At 31.5% G+C, this 13159-nt stretch overlaps 1 protein-coding gene across 1 annotated transcript; it reads right to left on the bottom strand.

Moving 5' to 3' along the window:
• Positions 1 to 4010: 4010 nt before the first annotated feature.
• LOC109151245 (sucrose transport protein SUC5-like) lies at positions 4011 to 7974 on the bottom strand. The gene is made up of 5 exons (XM_019299166.1): positions 7507 to 7974; positions 5616 to 6380; positions 4903 to 4966; positions 4692 to 4735; positions 4011 to 4293 (listed from the first exon to the last, which is right to left on the bottom strand). Exons 1-5 carry the CDS (start codon positions 7972 to 7974, stop codon positions 4156 to 4158), a joined length of 1479 nt encoding a protein of 492 aa, XP_019154711.1. The 3' UTR covers positions 4011 to 4155.
• Between the last annotated feature and the right edge of the window lie 5185 nt (positions 7975 to 13159).

The following is a 13159-nucleotide window of genomic DNA, read 5'->3' as shown; positions in this document are numbered from 1 at the left end:
ATTGAATTAAAAACAACTTCAGTCAAGCCTCGTTAACCAAACTAGACACATAAAATGGGACGGAGGGAGTATTTATAGAAGCACATGATCATATATATATATATATATATATATATATATATATATATATATATATATATATATATATATATATATATATATATATATATATATATATATATATATATATATATATATATATATATATATATATATATATATATATATATATATATATATATATATATATAAGAGCCCAAGAGAGTTAGACCTGTAATGGGTAGAAAAAATGACGATTAAATTTTTTAATCAAATGAATGTCTCAGATTGATCAGATTTTAATTTTTCCTTAAGATTTCCTAATTTATCTTTAATGAATATGATTTTCCGTTAACTTTTCCGTTAAATATTATCTTTTCTGTTAATTTCTGTTAGTTCACCGTTAACTTACTCATTGATTTCAATAAGAAAGGTCTTAGGTTCGAACCTCATCCTAATCAAAGTTGACATAATTAGTACTCTATTTTACTCTTATTAAATTATAAATACTCCGTAATAATTTAGTAGCTACAACAAAAAATAATACATATGCATTCTTTAATTTAGAATTATGTGTCTACAATGTCTTTATTCAAAAAAATTATTCATTATCTATAAATTAAATAATATAAATAATTTCATTAGTTATATTGTATTTATGTTTCTCCAATATAAAAATTCTTTACATTCAAATTCATCAATTGATTATATTCGCTACATTGTCCCTACAATGCTTTATTTAAAAAAAAAATTATTCATTATCAATAAATTAATTAAGAGAAATAATTTTATTAGTTATATTGTCTTTATATTTCTCCAATGTAAAAATTCTTTACATTCAAATTCATCAATTGATTATATTCACTACATTGTCTATTATCTTTTTTGTGCACTATTTTTAATTAAAGATCAAAGTTATAATACAAAATAATGTTATATATTTATTTACCAAGTATTTTATTAATACCATGAAAATATTAAAAAAATATAATTAATAAAGCCAAGCATATTAACTACTTTGAGAGATTTGTTGACAAAGAGAGTATTCAAATCACACAACAAATTGAAGTGAGAACTACCTCACAATGTCCTTGTTTGACAATCAGCAGTTAGCGGATTATATTAGCGAATTTGACCAGCGAATTATATCAATGGTTGGTAAAAATATATTTGAAAAAATTAGTTGTTTAGATTAACATGTAAAATGAGCTAAGGGTATACATATAATAATAATAATAATAATAATAATAATAATAATAATAATAATAATAATAATAATAATAATAATAATAATAATAATAATAATAATAATAATAATAATTGTTTTAAAAAATAAAAAATAAAAAAATATAATTAAGTCAATCATATTAACTACTTGGGCCTGGTATCGGATTGCTCCCCTATGTGGGAGGTCTAGGTTTCGAGCCTCAGTGTAGGCATAGATTGTATGGGTATCCCCCTTCCTTTGTAATAAAAAAAAAAAACTACTTGGGAGATTTATTGACAACAAGAGTATTCAAATCACACAACAAATTGAAGTGTGGAAACTATCTCGCACTGTCCTTGTTTGACAATCATCAATTAGCTCTTCAATATTAGTATATATTTAATATTTTATGCCCTAATTTTTATTTGTTCTCCCTTATGTCTCGTATTTGGTTTCAACCATACCTATACAATTATTTTATTGACAATTATAATCAATCTTGACTATATTATTTTGCATTTTTAATCTTAGAATTGCCTATTTAAATACGTAAATTTAATATTCAATTATCTATGCATGAACAATTCCAATATAATCTTGTCTTGATATACTTTAAAGTACTTATTTAAAAAAAAAAAAAAAAACATTGGGCATTATCCCAATCGCGCAATGCGCGTAAAAAACTAGTATATATATATATATATATATATATATATATATATATATATATATATATATATATATATATATATATATATATATTTGAATGCTACTGACTCTATGTGGGAGGTCATGAGATCGAGCCTCAGTGGAGACGTTGTTGACTCTTTGTGCTTCATTAGGTGAGTAGGCAGGATTCCTATCAAACAAAACGTAGCATCCAACTCAAGACTTAAATATTCAAATACAAACAAAGTTTAACTTCTATACATAAATATTCATAGCATTCAACTCAAAACATTGCTTACAAACTGCCACTAATTTCTAAATCCTATTTGAGCTGAAAAAACTGTGGACTTGGTTCACCAGTTTTCATCCCAAGTCACATACAAACAAGGGTAACTGCAATTCCAAATGCAAACCCATAAAAAAAGTTAAATTTAGACTCCAACTTCATCTTCTTGATCACACCATTTTCTTTATCAATTATGTTTTGTAGCCTTTGGATTTCACTCTCATTCTTATCCAACCTTTTCAATAGTCCTCTTATAGCTCTGAAAACACGCTCGGAGACATCGGAGTCAATCCATTCAAAATACCGACAGCTGCCATTACCCTGATAGGAAGTGTGACAAACAAAAAAAGAAATGAACTTTGTGTCTGTAAGCGTTGGTATTTAAGTAAAATGGTTTTGTATACTTACTCCATAATGTGGACAAGCTCTATATCTCTTCCCTGGATTCGCAGTACTCCACGACATCTTTACCGGAGCCAATTTGCCGCACCAACATTGAACTTCTGCTATCCATTGTATCGAGCCAACAGTGCTTGAAGACATTATCTTCTGTTGAATCCTGGTGGCCTCTATATAAATGAATTTATCTTTATCGAAGTGGTGGAAGTGGTTGTCAATGGCATCTTCTATTCGAAGGATAGGGTTCGGTTGAATGCTGGTGGCGTAAATGGTATCTCAGCCAGAGGAAGCGGGGAAATAGGCTGATTTGAGAATATGAGTTGTGAAATTTCAATTATACCCATGCTTTAAACGATGTTAACATTATTCACTCACAGAAGGACTAAAAATGTACTAAGGGTAAGATAATTGAGGTACCAATTCTGTCCAAATTGAAAATTAGGGACAACATTGCATTTTGACAACTAATTGAGGGACCAAAAGTATGATTTTCCCCACAAAATAATGATAGGACCAACGATGATGTTTTGAAAAGAAAAAGGACTAAATGTGGAATGACACATATAAATCTAGGACAAAAAAAAAAAGAAAAAATATTTAATGTCAGAAAATATCTTTATATATTTTATTTATTTAGATCTATACATATACATAATATTTATTTATATATAAAAATTAAATTAATATAAAATAAATAATACACGTATGTGTGTATATATATGTATGCTTTATAAACTTAGTAGGGGCCCATATCTTTTAGAAATTAAATTAGAAACTTTACACTTTTTAAATCAAATTATTTTCATATACAAACAACCAAAGTAGAGTTTTTTTCCTCTAACAGGAATACTTTTAAATTTTTTATTTATTTATTTATTTTTGGTGAAGCGACATAATTGTGGTTCTTCCAAATGAGAGGTTACAGATTCAAATTCTAGTGAGGGCATTGACTCTTTGTGCTTTAGTAGGTTGAGAAAGTATGTATAAACAAATATTATGATGTAACAGAGTCAATAGTACTTAAAAAAAATAGGGATACTTTTAAACTTATTTCCCAAATAATTTAACTTCGTCAGCAGATTCATCGCTCTATCATTAGCCATTGTCTAAAACACCATTTAAAAACTTTTCACATTTATTAAAAGAACAAATTTACAATACATTATATATATAGGCTAAAATGAAAATATACACATTTATTAATCATACGTTAATTAAATATATTAATCTACATGTCCAATCAAAGTGAACAATATTTTTTGGAATGGAGGGAATAAATAATTTGCTTACTCCATACTAAATATAAATATTTCAAAGTGAACTTTTATTTTGTTTATAAAATAAATAAATAAAAATACAAAATCTTTTCTCTTAATTTAAATACTTTGACTTGTAGACATTACTCATTAAGCATAAGCACAATGCAGTACTAAAGCGCAAGAATAATATGTTCAATAAATATAATTAAACAACACACACAAAAAAACAAAAAAAAAAACTAACTTATACTTCTTCTTTTTTCTTCAAAACCCCAAATAATTCCATTAATGGGACATCAGCGTGGAGGAGATGGAAGTATTGTGATAGCCATAACTCCACTTACTGCTGCTGCAATTGCTCCAAAAATAAATGCTGGCAAATTACCTCCTCCAAACAATGCATCAAGAGGTCCCCCACCAAACGACACAATCATCTGTTTCACGGAAAAAAAGTGTCAAATAGGTCACTCAACTTTTACACATTGTGCAGCAATTAAACTATCGAGAAAAAATATGTAATCGAACCATTAAAAACTCAAAAATTGTGCAAATAACATTTTTTACAGGTTACTTCCAAATTTCTCTTAAATATGATGTCATACTATGAATGAAGGGGGAGGTAGCGGCCATGATTGCCCCCACCTTCGTTCGATTTGGATGAAGAAGGGAGCAATCATGACTACCTCCCCTTCGTCCAAAACTTTTGTCAAGGTTTTGAGATCATTTACACTGAATTAATTAAAATTAAAATCATAATAAAGTCATAAACCCTAAACCTAAATATAATATAATATATAATTTGTAATAGCCAAAAAAAAAAAAAAAAACATACCTGAGGTATGCAAATTGCAATGTTTAGAACTCCTAAGGACAAACCTGCAGATTATATGACATAACAGTACAGTCAAGACAATAACTCGTACACTATGAAGATATTTTAAGACTACTATGAAATAATTATTAAAATTTATATAAACAAAAATATATTAAAGTTATTATTAGATAAAATAAGAAACAATAAAAGAAAGTGTGATTTACAGTACCTTGGCCTGCACCATAATTACTGGAGAAGATGGATGCGAGAGCGAAGGGAATGCTGAAAGTGGCCTGCAGATTAATCATATATATATAATTTTAATCATTTGGTTTTCAGCGATTTTTGTTTTTGAAAGCTTATCTCAACGATTATTATATGTACACAACATCTACAAGTATAATGGGGTTTATGTATGGTTTGATGCAAAATTACACCTTCTCTTTCAAATACTAAATTTGGGCTTAGTTAATCTTATTACTCCTTATCTCATAACGACTGCACTATTCTTACTTCCCTCCCAGTAGGTCACTCATATATGGGATTTTGATTACTTCCCAATTTTAATAGCGGAGTCATTTAGTTATTTGGTTATTGTCACAACACCATGAATTAATGGCAGGATGCTAAACTTGAGTCTCTAACCCGTACTAATAATTTTTTTTTGGTGACATACAAGAGAAATCTTCTGTCACTATTCGAGGGTATGCACGAAGTAAATCCCACAAAAGGGTAAACTAATTCGAGGGTATGCACGAAATAAATTCCATAAAAGATCATAAGGAGGTAAACCAACTTAAGTTGACTATAATTGACCAGTTCAAACTAAGGAGGCCAATATACTACCATAATTGGGATTCAAACTTGTAACTTTGTGGTTATCAAATCAAACTTGTAACACTACATATAAAAGAGGGGTATGAAAAATTGAAGTGAACTTACCGCTAGAGGAATTCCAAGAACACAAAAGAGCATCAAACCTCCGGCTTTGACGCCGGCGTTTGGCGGCAGCGCATTGCCGTACACGTCGTAATGCCTCGTTTTCGCCGCAATCTTTGTCACCAAAACGGTCATGGCCAAGCCGGCCGCGAGGATAAAGTTAACCCCACCCCAGATGACCTTGGCCCCAACGAGGCGCCGCCCAAAGAACTCCATCAACAGCGACACCGCCCCCAAAACAACCGACTGAAACAACAGCCCCCTGGCGCCGGCCTGAACGCCGTGGTCGTACAGTTCTCCGTCGCCGACTTTCCCGCCGTACACCTCCTTGGCCATCCAGTCTGTGTTGTAGAGGAGGAAAGGGAACCACGCGAGCCAGTTGACGAATGTGACCGCCAGGAGAACCCACATCGGCCTCCGGAACTCCCTCAGGGCGTTCAAGAGTTGCCCACAGGCCGCCGGAGCTTCCGCCTCCGCCTTCTTCTCTTCTGCCCGCGCGGGAGCTTCGCCGACCAGGGATAAGGCTAAAGTTGTTACGAAGAGGAGGATGATTGCGGAGATGATGAAACAGGACTTTAGGTTGGCGCAGTAGATGTCGCAGACTTGAGTCTTGGAGAAGGAGAAGTGTTTGTAAAGGTCGGCGTAGGAGCCGGCGGAGTAGCCGAGAACGTTTCCGACGGCCATGAAGAAGGAGAAGAAGGCGTTGGCACTTCTCATTTTGCTCGCGCTCCCACCGGAGAGATCAGCCAAGAACGCTCTGCATGGACCCTGCAGGTAGGGGAACGAAATTCAAAAATAATTAACCACAAATATTATAAATGTTAAAAAAAAAAAAAACTAATAGCCCCTTACTCTTTCCATGTGTAAGTTTTCTACTCCACATCATCATCAATAAATATATATATATATACATATATATATATATATATATATATATATATATATATATCAAGTGTGTGTCCATCCCTTTTCTTGAGTTTATGGAAACAAATCTGATCCATTAAAAACTAGAAATGAATGTCAGATCTGGTCAATAATGAACCAGATCCGACCATTGATCTCTAATTTTCAATGGGCCAAATCTATTCACACAGACTTATGAGTAGATATATATATATATATATATATATATATATATATATATATATCATGCACAGCACCTTTTAAAATAAAGTGTTAAATTATTGTGAAGTGTGAAGACAACAACTTTCTGTCCCTTTTAAATCATCAACTTTTTTCTCCTTATATGAGGGAACATACTCTTTCCATTAAAGATTCCCTAAGAAAATATTGCTACATACATCATTTCCATTCAACACATATATGTGCCAAACATAATCCAATGACTAAACCATCATGACCTCTATATGTTTTTACATGTGCAAGTGTATTTGCATTTGTTAATAACAAATAAATGAGTTATTTCACCTTTTAGAATTGGGATTAAAGATTAAGAAGAGAAAGAGAAAACAATATATATATGAACAAATTATATTTTTAGTACATAACCAACAAAGGATTATAATAGTTTTGACTTACAGCGCATGTAAAGTTTTAAAGGAGATTTAGTGCATAAATTTACAATTTAATTAGTTTTATGTATTTATACTTGGGTACTTGATTTCAGATTCGTCAAACTAATCTTAAAATCACAGGACCTTGCCCCTAGAGTGATATACTAAGGTAAATTATTCGTTGCTCAATCAACCCTAGCCATTAGACCCTAGTCCTTATGCACGCACAAGAGATCCAATTCACACATTTTCTATATTCATGTTTCCAGTGTGATTCAATCTCACACTGTCACTTTCAATCGCAACAAACCACTACACTAAGCCCTGGGCCTAATTAGTTTTGTTATATGCATTAAAGGAGTAGGAATATAATGTAATACCTGCAACGTATTATTGGCGACGTCAAGGACCCAAAAGCCGACGACGAAAATAACGATAGCGCGGGGCTTGGAACCCTTCCCGATTTGATCTCCGGCAGCGTGTCCGATATCGGCGGCAAAGCCAATTAGGAACACGGCGATGATAACTAGCAGTGCACCGGCGACGATGAACGGTCGACGGCGACCAAAGCGACAAGTAGACTTATCGCTGTAATATCCGACCAGTGGCTGCACAATCATGCCGGAGATTGGGCCGCACAGCCAGATAAACGACGAGAACTTGTGCGGGATGCCGAGCAGTTGCACGTAAGGCGTTAGAAGGGAAAGCTGGAGAGCCCACCCGAATTGGACCCCGGCAGCGATCGCCGCCACCGTCATAATCTTCCACATAGGCGTCGCCGCCGTCGCTTCCGCCGGAGCGCGTTGGATTTGGAAATGAGTGCCGTCTCTCATGGAACCGTTCTCCATTTCTTCTTCTTCTTCTCTTCTTCTTTTTCTGCTACTTCACCCAAACTGATTATAATTATAATATATATAGATATATGGATGATTATATCCAGTTTAGCAGGTAAGGCCTACGTGTTTTTAATAAATGCTGAGTTTTGATTTAAATATTTCCAAAATATATTTACTATAAAAGTAAGATTTTTACTTCCTATTTTGTGATTATTACAGGATAAGATTGATAAGATTGATTTAATCTCAATTACTTATGGTATAAGTTTTCAAGATTATTACATTTCTGTAATTCTGTAATATTATCATGCTTTCAAAAATAACATATATTATCATATTTAATTTACAAATTACTAGTATTTTTTCTACGTTCTAAAATTTTCAACTCATTCACAATTCACAAAATATAATATAATACTCATTACTCAAGCATTTTTTACTAAAAGTTGACCGGGGCAGAAAATTTTCATCCCTGCTTAATTCCCCGCGGGACGGGGTGAGGACTATTTTCAATTCCCCGTCGGGAATGGGGACCCCATTGCCATCCCTAAATATTTTAGAAGTTGGAAAATAAAAGTGAAATAAATTAAAAATTAAAAATTAAAAGTAAAAATAATATTGTAATCGGGGAATAATATAAATAAATAAATAAATAAACATCTACAGTCAAAGCCTATCCAACGGTTTATAAGCCAAAATTGGCATTCCCTTTATTTACTATAATTACTTTATAGCATTCATGTAATTACATACTGAGCTTAATGCGCCATTTATTGCTGAGGAATCGCTATAATTAATGTCTTTATTGGATTAAATATTCCTAATATATCATGGATGACATGTAGCCAAGTAGGATATATCTTAAAATTAAAAAAAAAAAAACATATATATATTTTTTGAAAGGAAAAAAACATATATTAATTTGCCATTAATAAAATTACTCTTCATGCTTCATTGTGTCCCTATGTATAACGAAAATGGAAAATGAGAAATGGGAGAACATAAAACGAGAAATGGAAAGATGAAAATTTAAAAACAATATATGAAGCAAAACGCGGGGAAAATGTGCAAATATATAAAAATATATAGGAGTGTATTTGAAAATATATTTTTTAATATCCATAAATATTAATTATTTCATTTCATAATTAAAAATATTACATTAATAAATAATAATAAAAAAAAGTACTTCAAATCACTACTAAATAGTTAACTAACAAATACGGATTACCATAAAATCAATTTTAAAACATATATAATTGCTTGTTTGGCAATAAGTATGATTAGCAGATAACGGAATGATTATCGGTTAGCGGTTAGCAAATTGTGTTAATCTCAATTACTTGTGGTATAAGTTTCCTAGATAGATTATTACATTTCTGTAATATTATCATGCTTTCAAAAGTAACGTATATTATCATGTTTAATTTATAAATTACTAGTATTTTCTCTACGTTTTAAAATTTCAACTCATTCACAAAATATAATATAATACTCAAGGATTTTTTACTAAGAGTTGATCGGGGGCAGGAAATTCTCATCCCTATTTAATTCCCCGCGGAGACGGGGTGAGAACTATTTTCAATTTCCCGTCGGGGATCCTGTTGTATCCCTAAATATTTTAGAAGTTGAAAAATGATTTGTAAAATAAATTAAAAATTAAAAGTAAAAATAATATTGTAATCGGGGAATAAAAATAAATAAATAAATAAACTTCATTCTACAGTCAAAACCTATCCAACGTTTATATATAAGCCAAAATTGGCATTCCCTTTATTTACTATAATTAGTTTATAGCATTCATGTAATTACATACTGAGCTTAATGCGCCATTTACTGCTGATAAATCGCTGCAATTAATGTCCTTATTGGATTAAATCTTCCTAATATGTTTCTGTTTGGCAAACCTAGCTGAAAAGTAATAAGCTCGGAGCGGAAAGCTGAAAAGGAGCTGAAAGTTGAAAAGCTATAAGCTTGGAGCTGAAAACTGAAGAACTGTTAATTAAGCTAGCTGTTATGATTGAAAGTGTTTGGTAAAATTAGCTTTTTGATAAGCTGATAAATGTAAAAGGACTAAAAATGACATCTTCATAAAATTTAAATTAATTTGTTTACATATTAAAATTTAACATTTTGTCTTTAAAAAAAAAAAAAATTTAACGTTTTGAAATAAAACTATTAGCATAATCATGATCTTGCATCTGATAATGAAGTAGCAATATTGTTGCAAATCTCATAATAATAATAATAATAATAATAATAATAATAATAATAATAATAATAATAATAATAATAATAATAATAATAATAATAATATTTGCAGTGAAAGGTGAAAGTTGCGGATAAAGGAGAAGAGAAAATGGTTTTAATTGATAGGGGTAAATTATGTCATTTCTTTAAAATAATAAGGATAAAGATGGAAAAAAAGTTAGGAAGCTAGGAGCTTATTTTGAAATGCTACCTAAGAGAGCGTTCCAAAATAAACTCTTATTTTAAGCTAGGAACTTATGTTGGGAACATTACCAAACAGAGCTTATAGCTTATTAGTAGCTTAAAATAAGCTATAAGCTTCTAAATAAGCTCTGCCAAACTGAGCCTATCTCTATATCTCTAGGGGTCTTAGCGAGTAGAGCTTTCGGTAAATTACTCGTGTTCGTGATCGGTAAGCGTTCGTTTATGTTCGTTTATTAAGGTAAACAAACATTAACAAACAAAATTTAGAGCTCAGTTTATAAATGAACAAAGTCTGAACAATTGTAAGCTCGTTTGCTAAGAGATCGTGAACAAGCTCGTTTGGTGTTCGTTTAATAATGTTCGTGAACAAGATTGTTTGTGTTCGTTTAATATTTGTTTGTATTCTTTTGTAGTTGTGTTACTTGTTGGGTTATTTTTCGTGAACATATATTATTTATTGTTCACGAACGAATTGTGATCATGCATATGCATGTTCATATGTTTGGTTATTAAACATTCACGAACGTGTTTATGAACGTAAATGAACAGGTTCGTGAACGTGTTCGTTAATGTTAACAAACAAGTTCGTGAACGTGTTCGTTAATGTTAACGAACACGTTCGTAAACGTGTTCGCGAATGTTAACAAATACTAATGAACGCTTAACAAATGAAGACGAACATGATTTTCAAAAACCTTAACAAACGAACATGAACAAAAATACTCCATAAACCTTAACAAACGAACACGAACAACCTCCGTTCGTTTATGTTCGGTTCGTTAATAGCCCTATCTATCTCTATCTCTATCTCTATATATATTAAAGCAAAATGAAGTAGGGAAAAATTTCCCCGCTAAATGAGATTAGCAATATGAATGCATTTATTGTGTTTGCATTTATTGGTAAAATTATATATATATTTTTTGAAATAAAAGAGCTAATTCATTAATCATACGATGAAAAGTTTACAATAAGATCGATGGAATGATAAAACATTCTTACAATCAGACATTGAAACAAATTTCCAATGCTACATGAAACTTGAATCTCTGACTGTTTTTCAAGATTGAAGCAGAATTTGTTTGCAGAACTTGAAGCTTCTTTGATATTGTTAATGATCTTGCTACCCAAATCTGACTCTATTTCGGCTCTTCTGTCCATAGACAATATCTCCATTAATCTGAACTGCATATAAATGTTCAGATCTTCATCGGTGCTCGGGATGAAGAAAACATACTCCATTATCAGATAAATTGTTTCACCTTATGAAAAAAGAACTCGCCAAATAAACGAGAGGAAAACTAGCTAAAAGACACGAGAGGAAAAAACTCGCAAACAAAACAAGAGGAAATAACTTTAACAAAACAACAAATGAAAATCAAATCTAAAACCAATCCTAAACGCCAAACCACTGACTAATATGTATATGTATATGTGTATAATATATATATATATATATATATATATATATATATATATATATATGTATAATTGAACCGCTGAAAAAGGTAAAGAAGCTTGGATCTGGAGTTGGAGATGGCGAGGGACGGTGGTGAAGGAGGAAGAAACGATGTCAGTGAAGGTCCGGAGGATGGCGGTGGAAGAGAGGCGGGAAGAGGTGCCGACAGCGGAGGAGAGGCCGAAGGACAAGCAATTGAGAGACGGTCGGAGTAAGGGAAGAAATGAAAGGAGGCCGGCGCCGCCTCCGCAAAATGAGCGGAAGCGGCGGCCGATCAATGGAGGATGAGGAAAAACCCTTGCAGAGAGAATATTAGGTTAGGGAGCGGAAACCAAATCGCCACAAGTTCAATATTTTGTCTGTAAAGTTTTATATTTAATATAATTTGTGTATATATTCATTTAAACCTCAATTATAATTAATTTGACTCCACATATATAAAAAGGAGAAATTAGATATAAAATAAACATAATTCTTACATAAATAATCTTTTTCAAATGAATAAATTTTTGGTGGAGATTTTTGACAAATATTGTCTGTTATTTTATTTACAAATTTTATTTAAATATGTAAGTTATGTAATTAAATTAGTTATTTATTTTCAAAACAAATAGTTATTTCAAATTCAAATAATAATACAAGTAACAATAAACTTTAAAATCAACATAATAATAACATAGTTTTTTTTTTTCTTGAATGCAATAATAACATAATTAGACTTTTAAAAATATTAAATATTAAATATTACATTGTATAGTTATACTTACATTTTTAATAAAACTAATTTTGCTTAGTATCATAACATTACAACAACACCTATAAATTTTTGTTCGTGCATCACACGAGACAAATACTAGTATCATGTATGACATATTGACATGTAGCCAAGTAGGATATATCTAAAACATTTTGAAAACCAACATATATTACTTTGTCATTAATAAAAGAGAAAATTACAGTGTGACTAAAGGGGGCGTGTTAATTTCGGTCCATGATTTTTAAAACTAACAAATTAGTCCTTTAACTATGGTTTTTTTAGCAAATTTGGTCCTCCCGGCCAAATCACCGGTGAATTTTTGCCAGAAAATTGTAATCCATTTTAAATTCTATATAAGTCGGGGCAAAATGGTCATTTCGTCACCTCCTTCTCTATTGCAGCTGCTCACTGATGATTCTTCCTCAACCACGACGACATTGGTGCTACCGAGTCAACTCGCTCCTTGAAAGTGAATGCGTATTGTACTGAACTATACGCATTAACAGTGCGACCGAGTGTCGGCTTCC

The sequence above is a fragment of the Ipomoea nil genome, unplaced genomic scaffold (assembly GCF_001879475.1).
Source record: "Ipomoea nil cultivar Tokyo-kokei standard unplaced genomic scaffold, Asagao_1.1 scaffold2283, whole genome shotgun sequence".
Classification (NCBI taxonomy): Eukaryota; Viridiplantae; Streptophyta; class Magnoliopsida; order Solanales; family Convolvulaceae; genus Ipomoea; species Ipomoea nil.
This window is presented reverse-complemented; position numbering and strand designations above follow the sequence as displayed.

What these genes read in the sequence shown, in the direction of transcription:
- LOC109151245 (XM_019299166.1), bottom strand. Translation starts at nt 7,974, where the DNA reads ATGGAGAACGGTTCCATGAGAGACGGCACTCATTTCCAAATCCAACGC. An exon ending in TCGCCAATAATACGTTGCAG is followed by an intron (nt 6,381 to 7,506) that starts GTATTACATTAT and finishes CCCTACCTGCAG; the next exon opens with GGTCCATGCAGAGCGTTCTT. An exon ending in TTGCAATTTGCATACCTCAG is followed by an intron (nt 4,294 to 4,691) that starts GTATGTTTTTTT and finishes TCCGTGAAACAG; the next exon opens with ATGATTGTGTCGTTTGGTGG.